Genomic DNA, 17,013 nt, shown 5'->3' on the forward strand with positions numbered 1-17,013 from the left:
AAAAAGATAAGTTACATTACAAATACAGTATAATAACAATATAATACACAGTTTCATAAAAGCTAGAGTCTCTCATAAATCCATTCATCAAGAATTGGATTTGCGTCCGATGACTGAGTTGATCCAGTCCAGGTAGTTGACCACTTTAGTGTAGACTCCGGGTTTGTTGGTGCGTCCACAGCCCTCTCCCCAGCTGATGATCCCATACAGGAAGCTGACATCACCCTTTGCACAAGCCAGCGGCCCCCCGGAGTCGCCCTGGGGAGAACCACAAAGGAGCATGCCGTCTGCACATATAAACTTACACACACGCCGATCAAAGCACAAACAGCTGAGTCACACTAAACATGAGCGAGTAATGAGGATTTACCCTTCCCCAGAGGTAAACTCTTAACCGTGGCATTTCATTCAACACTAATGTTTGCTGCAGTAGAGAGTGAGTGGGCTGTAAATATCCCTAAGACTTCCTAAATGACGCTCAATTAACTTTATAATACCAGTCTCACTTAGTCATAGGACAGGGTCAGCAACCACAGAGGCATTTGGAGTCTATTTAGTCAGAAAACTTCATCATAACTAGATATAAAAAGTCAAAGTTTCAAGTACATCACACATTTTCTCTTCCTTTAGTCGGCTTTATTGAATACACTGCCGCTCGTGAAGTAGAACTCTTTTTACCTTGTCTCAGTCGTCTCAAGTGGCGTCAGCTGGCACTCAGTAAGAAATAAGAGCGTCTGGACTTTAAGTAACAGAGTACAACGTTTAGGAGAACAGCGTGTCTCTAATAATCTGCTGATTGTTAATTCCTAATTGTCACGATGCAGATAAATTCATGTCTGTTTGAGTAATCAGTCCTGAGGTGGGGTTTCTCTGTGTTGCTTCTCATTTCAGTGCTCACTTTGCCTCCAAGTCATGTCTTGCTGATATGATGCAGCTATTGTTGTATTGCTGAGTTTCTAATATTTTAAGCATGTTAAATGTCAAGGAGTCCACTAGTATTTTAAAAAGGGCTGGACTGGCTTTTTTTTTTTGCACAATAAAAATAAATAATATGTAGCGGTTTCACGAACTTAGACCAACCTTTTATACAAACCTCAGCTCAAACAAAAACAAATGTTCCAGTATCATTGAGCACACAAGTATCTCCCATTGTCTCATCCAAACCCCAAAAGAGGAGCTGTTTCTGCCAAAGGAATGGCTGTAAAACTGACGATTATAAAGACCCATGACGATGATTGAGAGTGAAGTATAGAGATTGCGATTTCGATTAAATTTTGATGAACTGCCCAGCCCTAAGTGTAAGTAATGCATAGTATAATTAGGTGACAGTTTTCTTACCTGGCAGGCGTCCACGCAGCCGTTGAGCCCGGCACAGAGCATGTCGGAGGTGACGTGGTTTCCGTAGACGTCTGGTTTTCTGCACGATTCTTGAGAGATCAGCCTGACGCCGGCCTCCTGTAGACTGGAGTAGGCCTCAGCCTCTGAGGAGAAAGAGGTCTGTTACCTCATGCGTCACTCATTCAGGAGAGCGTTTCAAACAGACAGTCTGCATTTATTCACTGTGGAGATCTTAGACATATTTACAAGCTAAAATTGAACATCTTCACAAGAAGGTCCCGGGCAATAGGCCAGGATGAAGACAAGCATGTTTGAGAGAGTGCATGGGGGACAACGGATAGAAATTAGCCCATGGCAACAATCTGGCGAGGCGTGTTTACATGCATGAGTCTCATGTGTGTTCACTATCCAGGCCAAAGAAACCATAAATAAACCATATATAAATAAATGAAAGGGGAATGAGATCCACGTATTTCCACTGCTACTCTCAGCCAACTGATTGGTTTGCACTCTTGCCTCACAACTAGAATCCCAGACCGGACGGGGCCTTTCAATATGGAAGTTCTCTTGTCTGCGGTTTCCCCTACACTAAATGAGGCTCAGGAAATACCCTTCAACATAAACTACATCACTTCACTTGTATGTATAATATAATGCCACATAAAGCACTCTACCCTTTACCTAATAATCATCAAATTGTATAAATATAAACAAAGGAGTTCCCGTATCAATAATCTAAGGCAACCCTATCTTTCTCAGTATAGATGGTCTAACTGGATTCAATAACAAACAAATCAGTCCTTTGTTGAGTTTTAGAGACATCTCTGAATCGATGTGTGGGTTGAAGGTTGAGTTTACATGATGCGGTCACATTACTCACTCTCTCGAATGTGTCCCCAGCCGCTGATGGTGCAGCAGTAGTCCTTTGGAAACGTCATGCCTTTGTCCGGGAGGCAGATCGGACGAATGAACTGGGTCTTCCTCACACAACGGCCATCCTGCTTCTTCAGCTTTATCAGAACTGACACAAACAGAAGTATGAAAAATAAATAGGTCTAAAATAACAAGTGCTAGACTCCGGGACTCCAATAGCCCATGAAAATACCACAGCGCTCTATGACTGAGTGTGTCGGTGCGTGCATCTGTTGGTGTGGGGGCCACAGCTGTTCGGATGCACAGCTGTGCGCGCAGATCCCCGTCTTGAGAGATTTTGTGGTTTCTCAAAGTGGACTAGAGGTCTTCAAGTTTATATGACTCACTGCGATGTGTGCGTTTGGTAATTACCGATGTCGTGCAGCGTGGGGTTGAACACTGAGAACTGTTTGGGGAAGATGTACTGCTCCACTCCAAAGACTTTGGTGTTAGGATCCGTCACATTGAACCTGTGCTGTCCCAAAACCAATCGGATCTGGGACTTCAGGGGGCTGTGGGGGAGGACAAGGTGAAGCTCAATATACTATACTAACAATGCACACACATCTCAGAGCTAGACAGACTTCATTGATCCACAAGGGAAATTGCAGTAACTCAATAATAGTAATCATACAAAAAAATCGTGGTCGACGTTTCTTGCTCCTTTTTGGGCACTTCTGATCCAGAGCAAAACTGTTTCCATTTCCCACTCTGTGTCTGTGCTCTTTCAACAGTCTGCTATTTATGCCTGATTACATTATGCAGCGTCTCTATAGGGCTCTTTGACCTTAAACAATGACAGAAGAGATGCTTGTTTATGGGCATCAGAGAAATGTATGCATTCTTATGTAAAGAGCATCTGGGTGCGTGACATGCTTTTAGGTCTCCCTCGTACTGGATGCTTGTCTAAATTTAGCATGTTCATAAAGCTGAAGGGGTCAAAGTCTTTAAACTGCATGCCAGGTGAACTATACTTCTGCTGCAATAGGCAAAGAGCTGGCTGAAGAACGCCTTTGTTGTCATTATCAACTATTTCATATCTGCACTCAAGCTTATATAATAAAATGGAAATAATTAAAAGAGTTGTGAAAACTTTCCGAACTCTCTGTTGTCTTGTGTTGCTCATACTTGCGGAAAAAGCAGTGCGCCGCGGAGACGACCCAGCAGGAGGAGATGAGAGTCCCCGCGCAGAACTCGCTCTTTCCGATGTAAATGGCAACCATCCATGGGTGAGTCCCGGGCAGCGCAGATATGCCCCCCATAATGCGTCCCCTCGCGATCGTCAGCCGCTTCTTGTGCTTCTTCCCGCACATGGCCTTTTTGGAGTTGCGCTGATTTCCCACATGCCTTATTATCATTGTTATGCCTCGTGAAGAAGCTGCAAGAGAAAGAAAAAGGGTTATTGACCCACATCTATATCTACGGCTGTGTTTGAGCATTGGGCTGTATTGAATCCTCCAACAGTGGGAGGAAAAAGTGAATACACCGTAAATTGCTCATAAAATGTGGTCTGATTGTTATTAAAATGAGTAAACAGTGTCTGCTTAAACTAATACCACCCAAACAATTACATGTTATCATATTTTTGCAAGCCAGAACATGAAAACATTCACTGGACAGCATGGTATAAGTGAGTACACCCTGGTTGACCCTCCTGTGGAGCCCATTATCATTAACAGAAGTTGCCTCACAGGGCTGCACCGAACATTAAGGCAATAAAACATAGCAATAAAAATGACAATGTAAAGTATCCAGTAGTATCCAGGCAAACATAATTGTCAATAAGTGTCGGCAGCAGGTGGCAACGAGCGGCGCGGGTGTCCCCCGTCGAGAAACCTTGGGGAGAACCACAGAAGGAGAGATCCACTCCCATGGACGGACAGGCTATAGAGACCCAGGGCCGAAGGATCCCTCAGCAGACGGGCCAAGATTGCAGACCGTCCAGTCCCCAGATTCCAGAATTGAGGACTGGACATGTTATGGCCAATACAAATATGATGAAATGTGATTGTTTGGGTGGTATTAGCTTAAGCAGACACTGTTTACTAATTCTTCTGATTTTAATAAAGAGCAGACCACATTTTATGAGCAATTTAGGTAGAAATGTAATAAATTCCAAACGGTGTATTTCCTCCCACTGTATAAAACTAATTCAATTTTATATCATCATATCGTCCCGCTCTGCTTCACAGTTTTCTGAATATCTTAATTGAACATTTCCTCCTGGCTGATTCTTCCCTGTAAGAGTAAACACGCGCCCCTTTATACTATGATAAAGTTGTGGTTGAGGCGCATCATCTTATGTTGTTGAGGAAGCGGCAGATGGAGCGGCCCGTGAGCTGGGCGCATACATACCACTGGCCTCACCACAGCTGTGCCCACTTCCTGCGCCTACATTCGGCTGCACCTGACATGACATATTTGAATTAGCCTGACTCATCCCCTACTTCCTGTGATCTCATCAAGCCCACGATCCTTAAAGAAAATCAGAAAAAGCCTCCATCACCCAGATCTCGTTCAAGTTTTGAGGCGTGACTCAGCTAAAAGCGTCTCTTTCTGTTTTTGGCGTTCGCTCACAAACTTGTCATCAAAAGTAAAAGTTGTTGTGAGCAGGCTCTTGTATACTTTAGTGAAGCTTAAACAAAGCGTGGTCAAAACAGTGTGAAAAACTTGAGAATGCTTATTCGGTGCAACAAAATGGCACAAGCATTTGCTTTGTCAGCTGTAGAAAGGCTAAAAGGCAGAAGTTGAACGGAAAAAAACACAGACTTGATGCTGAGGGAAGAATTTTACAATTGCAAGATAGGAATCGGATTGTGTTACTTCATAGTGCAACTCTACGTGCAAGAAGTGGACAGTAATGGAGCAGTGTCTTTGATGAAATGTAGTTTAGTTTTAGAAAAAAATTGTCTAGTTTTAGAATAGAACATGTGTCAATTTATTCCCTTAACCTCTTAACCCCCGCCTTCACCAAGTGCGTTTTCTCCAGTTCAGCTTCACCCAGTTCAGCTTCTAAAAGGTCACAGTCGACCGGCAAGTGCAACGCCTCAGCTAAGACCTATAAAACGAATCCAAACTGATCTTTTTCTTCGTGTTATTGTCACTTTTTTGAATTTTTTTCCATTGCTTTTTTGTTGCATCTTTGTTACATTTTTCTATGTTACATTTTTTATCGCTTTTTTGCCACTTTTATGTTGCTGTTTTGTGGCTTTTTTGTTACATTTCCATCACTTTTTCGTCACATTTTTTTCACTTTTTCGTCTCTTTTTTGTAACATTTTCATCACTTTTTCATCACATTTTCGTCACATTTTCGTCACTTTTTTCAGTTTTTTTTAAAACTTTTTTTGACACATTTTCATCACATTTTCGTCACGTTTTTTTTCACTTTTTCGTCACATTTTCGTCACATTTTTTGTCACTTTTTTGTCACTTTTAGCTCATTTTTCCGTCTCTTTTTTGACGTTTTTTCAGCACTTTTTGTCATTTCTTTCATCACTTTTTTGTCACTTTTTTGGTCTCAATTTTGGTCTTGATTCTGTCGCTCTTTTTTGCATTTTCATCCTCATTTTCGTCTCGTATTTGTTGCTATTTTGATACTATTTTCAGGAAGCTTTAAATTTGGGTAATGCCAAACTGGAGAAAATGTGCTCGGTCCAGGTGGGAGTTAAAAGGCTAAATTTACAGTATGTCCAGTACAAAATTAAGATCATATTTTATTTCTACCAGAGCCTTTTTCATTTGGCATCAGTCCACAAAATTATCTTGAGAGTTTTCACTTAATTTCAGCCTAATTAAGCCTTAAGTCAAATATAACTGAGCCAAAAAACAGATGACACCTTGAGAACACATTCTAAGATGAAAACTCTGACAACTCTGTTCCGCGTCTGGTATACAAAGGTAAAGTGTGCTGCCCATATGCTGCTCTATCGAGACACTTTAAACATCTCAATCTCGAGCTGCGGCTGAATGTGAACCAGATGGCGCACACTCCACTCTCGTCGACAGTTCCCCTCGGCAAACTCGCCGTCTACACTCGCTCCCTCCAAGCAGAGTATTTGTTTTCCACACTCACACACAGGCTGGTGGCAGGAGGGGATGCTGCAGTACTCCCAGGAGATGGCGCCGTCGCTGAGAGTGTAGCACCACGGCATCCTGTCCCCGTCTGGGTTTCTGTGCAGAGGGGAGAGCCAACTCAGGGGAGCAGGTCTCTTTGAATGACCCGGTACATTATATTACATAATAAGGATATGCAATGTGGAGTCCGAGAGTTTCCAGACTGTTTTAATGTGTTGCAGTGTGATACTAAAATCAAGTACACATATTTTCTATTGGGGGAGAAAATGCACAGTAAATACCCTTGCATATTACAAATAATCATAATGTGTGGCTTAATATTGTTCTCGATCTCAAGCAAGAAGATACAAAGTCCCTGAGCCTCTGCTTTTACCGCGGTGTTTTAGTGTGCTAATGAAAATGGGCTTTCGCTTTTATGTTTGGGAGGTTTGGGGACGTTCACTTTGGGGTCCTTTTATGATGCATGTCACCATAGCAACACGGGAAAAAAACTGAAGAAGCAGGAGGAAAAAAAGGACAGATAACAAATACACGCAGTGAGAAGTTTAAAATGGATGAGCCGCAAATGAGATCTGCCGCTTCGCGTTTGAAGCCGTTGACTGTGAATGTTTGATACATTGTCCGCACGGGCGAGATATAAACAAACTCACGCGGACAAGACCGAGACAAACGCGTGCTGCTGATAAAAGAGTTAAAAGGGGCAGGGAGATTGAGCTGGAGCTTGATGTTCTTGATGTTCACAGTTTGTTTGTGACAGTCGGTCGAATGTAAGCAACTCAGATATGCGAGAAGACTGTTACATCCATTTAAAGAGAGATTTTAGAGCTATCATAAGCAAAGGCTATTGTGTACAGAGACACCTTAACCAATGGGCTAGCAGGGGCTGGAGCCCAGGGGCCTACCATAGTCAAGGGCCTATCAGAATTAAGAAAAAAAAGGAAAGAAAAGGTGATTTGTTGATTTTCATGTCAATCACTTCACGTTTCGGCATGACTAACCGTATGCGATGATTGCGCTGTGCTCCTATGTGTACCTGGAGTAGGCCCGCCTTACCTGGCCCAGAGGGATACAAGTAGGAATAGCAGGGTTAGGGTTTTTGTGGGATTTAGGGTTAGGGTTATAGGTAGGAGTTAGGGTTAGGGTTTGTGCTGAGGGCGAGTGGGGGCCTACAATTCTGTTTAAGCCCCGGGGCCTATGGGTACATTAAGGCGGGCCTGATTGTGTAGCCTATTCAAATTGCTATAAATAGTGTAATCATACTGAAAGTGCGGACAAAACACTATCGATAAGCAATGGATTTGTTTACTTAGCATTGAAAGTAACAGGCCCATATTATTATTAAATCTGGACGACAACTTAACCCATGTTCATTGATCCTCTGTTTGCACCATCACTATATTAAAATGTAAATATGGCCTCTCTGTTTGCTATTTGCAGTGAAATCCGCCTGAATCCAGAAATAGTGGTCATGATGTCAGCACAAACCTGCAGTACGCGTGCCCTCCCAGGCCTCTGAGGGGCGAGGCGACCACGTTGCCCACATGCAGCTCGTTGTACAGCAGGTCTGAGTCCCAGGGCAGACAGCGGGCGCCAGACTGAGCGGTGCCCCCCAGCCCCCTGTAGCCTGCGCCCCGGCCGCTGTAGCACTCAGTCTGAGGCTCTGCACAAACCACAGGGCATTTTTTTTCAACCTGTCACTCTCCATCCAGCCGCACGGCGCTGATGTAAACTAATAAATTAGGCAGTTTCCTCGCAGTGATGAATAGCAATGTAATTACTTTTTCCCTTCGCATTAGACTCTGTCAGAGCTTGTTCTTCTGTTTGTGTTAACAACCACAGCTGCACTGTGTAAGCACAACTTTAGAGGCTCATGTCTTCACTTGTTGATCAAACCGCGTTAGTGTTGCGGCACTCCACTGGAGGGCACGCCGTGGATGCATTTCCAAAGTGATGCAACCATTAATCACTCAAAACGTATCAAATAAAATCAATATATACTGACCCAAGCTGCAGTCTGGCCCGCTGTATCCCATTCTACAGTAGCACACCTCTTTTCCAGTGGAGGTGATCAATCGACACAATCCATCATTCTGACAGGGATTGGAACGACACGCTGAAACACAAAACAAAGACAAGTTATTTCCAATATTCAACCATAACACAATTAGTTCAGTTGTAATACTAGTTGTATTTGTTGAGGCATTAGGTAAAAAGATATGTTTAAACATGACAGAATCTTGCAGATATATTTAGTCCCTGCACTACACTACACACTAAGCAGGGATTATGTGACTTAATCTTTCATTTCAAGCATGTGTGAAAGGTTCATTGTGTTGTTCTTGTTGACTTATTGGCATCAGGAGAGTTGAAGCTCTGGCTGCGTTTAGAAAGGCCCTCCTCAAATACCCACTTCACCGTGGCACAAAACTACGCAGCGTGGAACCGCCAAAACCAAAGTCGTGTAAAACACCAGGGAACATCCCTCAGTCGAACCCCTTCAGGTCCCGTAAGGTGTGTCCTCAACACTTTTCTGAGTCAACATGACTCACTTAATAGGGCTTTTCTTCCAAAGCATGTTACTCCTGTAACTATGGAGCAGTGATCAAAGCGAGGGTTGGGCCTGATCTCACTGTACGGTGATGCTGGACTGTTAAGAGGAGGAGATCTGGTATTTAGAGTTTGTGAGGCATGATAAAGGAAAAAAGTGATTAAAGTCGTAGCCTTTGTTAAGCTCACTCCACTTTGCGTTCTCTATTGGCCTTGTAAATGCTTTTACACAGTGCCGGCTCTTTCTGATATTAAAAGAAGACAGATGTTGCGACGTGATAGAAAAGCAACAGTTAACGTACTTGTGTAGTGCGCCCTTTCACACGTGATTTCCCCCGCCGCACATGAACACTGCTCCACGTTACGAAGGTGAATTCGGCCCCAAGTCTCTCCGTCGCCATAATAGCGCAGGTGTACGGTTTCGTAGCACTTCTCTGAAAAGAGCAGAAAGAAAGAAAAAAACATAAAAGACAGTGATTTGAAACTGGAGAGGGGAAGGGAAACCTCAGTGGGACCCGCACAAATGACATGACAATGGTTTTTCAAATCAAAGCCATGGATTTAGTGGAAAAACACAATGCAGAGATTTATGTTTCCCATTTTAAACGTCAATTAGTGATGAAACATAATCTGTTGGGCTGTTCTAGGCTATTCTTGTTTGTTTCCATAATGCAGTAATAGAAAGCAGTGTTTCTTCACTGGTGGGCCAGCTGCCAGAGCCAAAATTCATTCAGTGACATATTTGCTAAGCGTGCCAGCACTTTCTGCTTGAAAAAGCGTAAAGTCTCGGCTATCGCACTCCTAGGTTAAATGCAGATAAGGTGCATGATGTTCATTTTGTCCTCTTCGGAACATTAATGATTACACTTCTTTTGTAAAGAAGACCAGCCGATAAGTCGGATGATGTCAAGGCCAAACAAACGTTGCTCTCATCCTTATGTCTTCACAAAGAAATCTAGAACTTGACAGATTTACAGCTAAACTTATTTCACGACTTAATATGATTTTAATTATGTAAAATTGCTAAACAGATTCTGAAATGCATGTGGCAGACAGATTGTCGTAAACTTACAAAAACACAACTTTGCGCAGTGGAAAAGGGGTCTGAACCGAATTATGTCCCACAGTCTAAGAAGTTCTACCCATTGAACCATAATGTACTGTATGCAGATGCAACAAATGAAGGCTATACCCACTCTGCTCACACAATGTGCCGCTGTGGCTCTCGGGACAGGAGCACTCGAACGAGTAGCTCGGGATCGCAGAACAGATCCCACCGTTCTGACACGGGCCGGACAGACACGGGTCCAGAGTTCTTCTTGAATTATGGACAACAACTGTGAAAATAAAACAAGATCAAGCCATTTCCGACACTTCTTGATGATTGATGCGCCGTAGTTACCGCCTGGTTGTTGTTTCTCTTCCTCGCAGAAGCCATATTTCCGGTCCCGATCAAAATTATGAGTCAGAGAGCACCTGCACAAATAAAGCATAGAATCGTTAATTAGAGAAGACCGAGAGAGATGGTTTCGGTGAAGTACATTTGGGTCGTTTCTGAGTAACGCTGGCACCGCTCGCACTCTCTCAGCCTCTGCAATGTGACCTACGTGACAATGATCTCATGCCTCAAACCTCCACTGACATCCAGGGCTGTTTTTCTGTGAGTGCGTGTAGGTGTATCATTGGCCCTATGTCACACTGCTTCAGCTTCCAAACGAATGTATCTTCCATTTGCAACTCATCCATCAACTCCTTATTAAAAATGCCATAAAAACAAATTCCTGGACGCAGAAAAGAAGAACCACGATCTGACAGATGAACCCAACACTGCCATCAAACTAGAAACTCGTGATATTTTTGAGAAGCCCAACATTGTGTCATTCGGGAACTGTGTGAAGATGTGCCAATCACTTGTGTTGCATAAATCTTACTTAAAAAGGTCCATCATCTGAAGCCAATGTTCAAGCGGCACCAAGAAGAATAGAAGTCACGTATTGCTACACACCTAGTTACTTTGTTGACACATACATCAGCTCCCCGTCATGTTTTCACAAGCTATTTTTGGCCATGTTTCCGAATGTAAATATTTATATAGAGGTAGTAAAGACATACAGCTTTGTGGTTTTTCCCTAATACGTCACACACTCAAAGCCGCACGCTCAGCCTCAGACTTCTGTGTAGTCAATTTCCTGTCCTGACTGTCCACAGATGAGCAGACAGCGTGACATAAAAAAAACAACAATGCATCAGTGAACAAACCTGTTTCCTCCGTAAGTCCGTAATGACTGCAGTAGTGAGCCAGGGAGATTACGCACAATTAGTGGCAGCCTGTGTACGTTTTGGGACAGTAAACCCAGACAAAGTGCAGATGGGACTCACCATGGCTTTGAGGAAAGGACCGTGATGCATTGGTGATGAATCCGTCCTCCCTGGCGGAACGGAAATTTGCACTCTTTCCCAGTCTTGGTGAAAACTGGCACAACACAGCAAATACAGTTTTTAAAGACGGGGTCACACGCAACATATCGGGAAATTGTTGTGACTGCAATGTAAGGTGATATCCACATCTCAAGAAGCCAAAACTATGCTATGCTCAAATCTATGAGGTCTTTCGTCATATTTGCTTTTATTGCTTTTGTTTTTGTCAACGCAGCCAAAAACAAAAACACATGGTGACGTGATGAAAAAGTGCCGTTTTAGTCATGATCCATTTCTGTTAACCTCTCAACCTTCACCTAAACCAGTTTGGCTTTACCCAAATCTACAAGCATCTTGACAAAACAAATAAAAAAGTGACAAAAACTCAATCAAAAAGTGACAAAGACTCAACAAAAAAGTGACAAAAACTCAAACAAAAAAGTGACAAAAACTCAACAAAAAAATGACAAGAACTCAAACAAAAAAGTGACAAAAACTTAAACAAAAAAGTTACACAAACTCAAAAAAGTGACAAAAACTCAATCAAAAAGTGACAAAGACTCAACAAAAAAGTGACAAAAACTCAAACAAAAAAGTGACAAAAACTCAACAAAAAAATGACAAGAACTCAAACAAAAAAGTGACAAAAACTTAAACCAAAAAGTAACACAAACTCAAAAAAGTGACAAAAACTCAAACTAAAAAGTGACAAAGACTCAACAAAAATGTGACAAAAACTAAAACAAAAAAGTGACAAAAACTTAAACAAAAAAGTGACACAAACTCAAAAAAAAAAGTAACACAAACTTAAACAAAAAAGTGACAAAAACTTAAACAAAAAAGTGACACAAACTCAAAAAAAGTAACAAAAACTCAAACCAAAAAGTGACAAAAACTCGAACAAAAAGTGACAAAAATTAGATGGAAAAATAAAGAAGGTGAAAAGGGTGACGGCAACAATGCAAGGAAAACAACCGGCTTAGATCCGTCTTGTACTGTAGGTCTTAGCTTTCAAATGGCTGTAGGCTGTAACCTTTTAGATTTGGGTAAAGCTGAACTTGAGAAAATGCACTTAGTTAAAGCTGTAAGAGGTTAACATTCAATGCCATGTTGGCTACTGTGAGGAAATGGTTTAGTAATATCGCAATAATCATAGTATAATAGCAATATTCAAGACAATCATCAAATATCGCATTTTTTTCATATCGTGAAGCTCTATTTTCATTTTTTATAGCATTGAAATGTGTAAAAGTCCACAATGCTTGCAAAGAATGTGTATACGATTTAGAGCCCGGCGCACATGTTTGCCAAGGCCATAGGACGGGGGCAAAATAGGCCTGTACTACTTACCTTTTGGACTGAGCGGCTCTTTTGAACTTGATGCCAACAAATGCTAAGGACAACACAGTGAAATCTGAGTCAACTGTTATCATGAGTCAGGCGAAAGTGAATCCAGGAACTTACCGTGTGCGCATTGCAAAGGTAAAACAGCAGAAGCGTTGCGTGGAGGAGCATTATTATTCTCGCACCTTGCGTCGGGGCTCAGAGGGCGCTTCTTCTTCGCCGGAGCGGTCTTTACGTCTGTGTCACGTTATATCTGTGAGTTGGAGCGTGCTCAGCCGGCGCGTGGTCATGGGAAACGTGGGAAACGCTGCAAGTTTGATCCTGTCCCGCACAATATGAAGCGCTATTGTGTAAACTGGCTGCGTCATTTAGGCTGGTCTGCGCCGCTGACGGCATCTTTAACTGGATCCCCCCCTCCTCTCTCTCCCTCTGCACCTTTCCTCGATGGATCACAGCAGCGATCAGAGCCATGATCACAGCAGGAGGAGAGTTTCCCCAAAGTGGAGGCGGGACATCCCTGCCTGAGCCCCCGTCTGGATGGAGTCATGGTCAAAGAACATAAACACTGATCTTAGGATTTCTAGTAATGGAAAATGTAGCCCAGGTCTGTGATTGATTAAAAGTTTGTTACTTCATTTTAATCTTAATTGGCCTCCTGGATAAGGCCCTATGAGGGGGTTTTATGGTTTGTTTGATAGATCTATATAACGTAACCCACGACAATTCTCACTGTGCTTAGAGTTGACCCTCTCTTTTGACCAATTCATTGACCTCTTAACCCCCGCCTTAACCAAGTGCATTTAATCCAGTACAGCTTTTCCCAAATCTGAAAGGTTATAGGCCAGTGTAACGCCTCATTTGAAAGCGAAGATCTACAAAATTGATCCAGACTTTTTTTCTACATTTTTTGTCAAATTTTTGGAATTTTTTTGGTAATTTTTCATCACTTTTTTGTCAATTTTTTGCCCTTTTTTCATCACTTTTTTTGTCATTTTTTTGTCATTTTTCCATCACTTTTATGTCAATTTTTGGTCCTTTTTTCATATTTGTTTTTGTCAAAGTTATGTCAATTTTTGGTCATTTTTCCATCACTTTTTTGTAATTTTTTCATCTATTTTTGTCCATTTTGTGCTCTTTTTTCATCACCTTTTTGTCAATTTTTGGTCATTTTTCCATCACTTTTATATCAATTTTTGGTCCTTTTTTCATATTTTTTTGGTCAAAGTTATGTCAATTTTTTGTCATTTTTCCATCACTTTTTTGTCATTTTTTCATCTTTTTTTGTCTATTTTTGACATTTTTTGTAATCATTTTTTGTCACTTTTTGTCACATTTTTCTGTTTTTCTCACTTTTTCATCATATTTTGGTCACTTTGTCATTTATTTTATCACTTTTTGTAGCTATTTTGTTGCGTTTCTGTTGTTGTTTGTGGCTGTATTTATTGCATATCCGACACTTTTTGTTGAGTTTTTGTGTCCTTTTTCATCCTTTTTTGTTGCTAGTTTGACACTTTTTTCAAGACGCCTTTAGTTTTGGTTGAAGTCAAACTGGAGAAAATGTGCTTAGTTAGTGAATAATCTAATAACCCACTTGGTGCTGACTGTGTTGTGAAATACCAAGAGCATGGGGATTGAGGAGCTTTTTTGTCTGTTTCAGTCGCACGCTTTGCGGCCAAAAAAGTAATCAAAACAGGTGCACAGGTTTACCGACTTACCTGAGCCTTCGCCTAATAGATTAGAGACAAATAAGTGATGTGGAAATTGGCTCCACTGATCTGCAGTATTCCTCCACAGAGTAGGTGTAATTGTAGGCTCCTGGTTCACCACCACAAGGGCTGAAAGTTGTCAGCATTCCAGCAGTGACATGCTGTGTCAAGACAAACCCTTAATCTAACCTCTAATTTTCCCCAGCTGTAATAATCCTTCTTCAGACGTGCTGCTGCTAAAAATACCAGGAGCACATGGCAACAACAGACCTGCACATAAAGTAACAGCAACTAAAGCATACTGTTAATTATTGGCAATACTAACCCACTTTAAAAGAATGTGGTCCCATGAAGGCAATGTGTTAAAGGTGAATTCAAGGTTAACAAAACACATGACATAAGTTACAACCACTGAAGCTCTTTTATTAATGACATTTTGAACGACCTGAAAACCACAGAAACGGGAAGTACAGGCAACAAAAGTACCAGCATTTAACCATAAAACATATAAAATAGCAAGAGAATGTAAAATCTGAAGTTTCAACACATAAAGAAGAAGAATTAGTACCATTATGTTGTAAGGCATGCTCTATAAAGATAACACACTGGTTTATGAATGTTTATAAAGCATGCCTTATCGAAAAATCTATTGAAAGCAAAAAATGCCAAACACAAATTTCAAGCTTCTTTCGATGGTTGTCCTTTTTTTTTTTTTTTCGTGGCTCATAGCAATTACTAAACAATATCAAAACAGAACATTACAGTCCCCCAATTACAACAAGTACTAAAAATCAACACCATAATCTGTAACAAATATACAGGACCAAATACTCTAATATAATATTCATTTTTGGAGTGGAAAAGTTTGTTTCTTTACATGCAGCCCATAGTTAGGAGTAGAAGACAGTGCCGTAGGCTTCATAGAAAGTGCAACAGTAGTTTTTTCCCCTTTAGACGATTGTGGCTTTGTACAGTTCTGTCTGGCAGTCCTGTCCCTCCGGCGGGTTACGGCCATTCTGGGGCAACTGGGCGCCCCTCATTTTGCTCTGGCACTGGCGCAGCTCGGCCACGTAGCCCTGGAAGCTCAGGCTCAGCTCCGAGTCCTCGCCCTGGGACGCCTCGGTGGCTGCGCCCTCCTCCAGGTGAACGCTCTCCACGTCCATCACTTCCTGAGCGGCCTGGGGGCTGTCCACTTTGACCACAGGCGGCTTGGAGTTTGAGGTTAGGTTACAGTCTGTGCACGGAAAAGAGACAGGGAATTATTAACAAGGTCCTACTCATTTTATATATCGACACATTATAACCCTCAACGAAAGGCGTCATAGTGGAGAACGAATCGCACTCCCCATATATGACCACAGAAACAAAGTCCTTTCATGGCAAGGCAACTTTATCGTACACAAGGCAACTCCATGCGTCAACAGGGCTTGTTAAATGTAATGCTTTTACTGGGTTTCTCTGAGCAAGACAAACTTCAGCAGATGGACCAGCATGTGAAGCAACAAAAAGACATTTTCTTAGAGCACATAGATTATGGTTCAAGTGAAGAAGGACCAAGGCTGCTTCTGAAAGTTCACACTTCACTGTGATTGGTTCAGTTGGCTTGTCACTCACTCAGAGTATAACATAACTCTACAGGGAATAGGAAATACTATGTTTGAGTTGTTTATGTTTCTATCCTGAACCAACTTGGCCTTAGCTGGATCTTGACCAGTCAGTGTTCAACGTGAAAATGCTTTGTGTGGGTGTAGCACTGGCAATGACTTCTTGTGGACAATTTGAACGTTACATAAGAGACAGTTTGTGAAAACTATGATGCAACTCGTCTGCAAAGTCACACATAAAGCTCTGTGACTAAATAAGAAAATCGTAGCCTTGTCATTTGTTGTATCACTGTCTCCTCATTGTCACCAAGACTTCGCTCCACTTTTTATTTCTTTATTAAATGGATGCGAGGAAGCTGAACTTTCCCATTCCCTCCCTATTGTGTGCATATACTATATATTTGATATTTAGTGATAGTCTTTTTGCTCCAAGGACTAATCCACATTACAACATAATGAAAAAATCTGACATTGAATTTAATAAAAGAGAGCTGAACATTTCTCTGGACCAACACGCTGCATCCACTGAACTCCACGGCCCGGCCGACTCTAAACAACGCAGAGGCCCGGTGACTCAAAACCAAGCACTCGAACGCACCGCGCTGCCACACACTCCACAGAATGATTCACTGCTGTTCACAGGAAGACGTAAACACAGTCAGTGAGGCCCAACAGCTGACCCCTCGCAGACCCAACGAAATGTCACCGAACAGCACCGGGCTCCAGTGTCAGGAGGACTTCAAACAGTATTACGGTTGTGTATGGACTTCAGCTGCAAGGCCTGGATCTTGTTTTGACAGCGGATATAGTCTGAAGCAAAACAGAGATCATATAAAAGTCAGAATTTGAACACAGAGGTCGGGGATTGCGCAGTATTTATACGAGAAGACAGTCAGTGCCGTAAGTTTCACTGCATCAAACTGGGAGTGTAAACGCTCAAACCCAGTGAGCCAACCCAAAACACAAAAGATAATAGTATCAGCAAGCAACAAGGGGCTACACATCAACTACACATATCCACCAGACGAGGATGGAAGTTTAAACCAAGCCTTTCTTTCATTTATCTCT

The 17,013-nt window shown here is 42.0% G+C and overlaps 2 protein-coding genes across 3 annotated transcripts in view; both read right to left on the bottom strand.

Moving 5' to 3' along the window:
• Positions 1 to 8: 8 nt before the first annotated feature.
• On the bottom strand, positions 9 to 13,046 carry hgfac (HGF activator). The gene is made up of 14 exons (XM_079580511.1): positions 12,756 to 13,046; positions 12,642 to 12,684; positions 11,253 to 11,346; positions 10,276 to 10,349; positions 10,070 to 10,210; positions 9,176 to 9,307; positions 8,329 to 8,439; positions 7,812 to 7,986; positions 6,325 to 6,422; positions 3,379 to 3,628; positions 2,623 to 2,762; positions 2,219 to 2,359; positions 1,339 to 1,481; positions 9 to 258 (listed from the first exon to the last, which is right to left on the bottom strand). Exons 1-14 carry the CDS (start codon positions 12,804 to 12,806, stop codon positions 88 to 90), a joined length of 1,764 nt encoding a protein of 587 aa, XP_079436637.1. The 5' UTR covers positions 12,807 to 13,046; the 3' UTR covers positions 9 to 87.
• A 1,794-nt stretch (positions 13,047 to 14,840) lies between these two features.
• Positions 14,841 to 17,013, bottom strand: part of LOC306980852 (regulator of G-protein signaling 12-like) — a 34,050-nt gene continuing 31,877 nt past the window's right edge. For both annotated transcript variants that reach the window (XM_079580361.1, XM_079580362.1), the window contains exon 16: positions 14,841 to 15,575. In XM_079580361.1, coding sequence (XP_079436487.1) covers positions 15,292 to 15,575 — 284 coding nt within the window. In that variant the 3' untranslated portion in view covers positions 14,841 to 15,291. The remainder of the gene's footprint in view (positions 15,576 to 17,013) is intronic.

This window comes from Gobius niger (assembly GCF_951799975.1).
Source record: "Gobius niger genome assembly, chromosome: 21".
In the NCBI taxonomy this organism is placed as follows: domain Eukaryota; kingdom Metazoa; phylum Chordata; class Actinopteri; order Gobiiformes; family Gobiidae; genus Gobius; species Gobius niger.

Coding starts and splice junctions, on each gene's coding strand:
- hgfac (XM_079580511.1), bottom strand. CDS start 12,806: ATGCTCCTCCACGCAACGCTTCTGCTGTTTTACCTTTGCAATGCGCAC. Junction 12,685..12,755: donor ACCTTTGCAATGCGCACACG/GTAAGTTCCTGG, acceptor TGTTGTCCTTAG/CATTTGTTGGCATCAAGTTC. Junction 2,360..2,622: donor CCCCACGCTGCACGACATCG/GTAATTACCAAA, acceptor TGTTTGTGTCAG/TTCTGATAAAGCTGAAGAAG.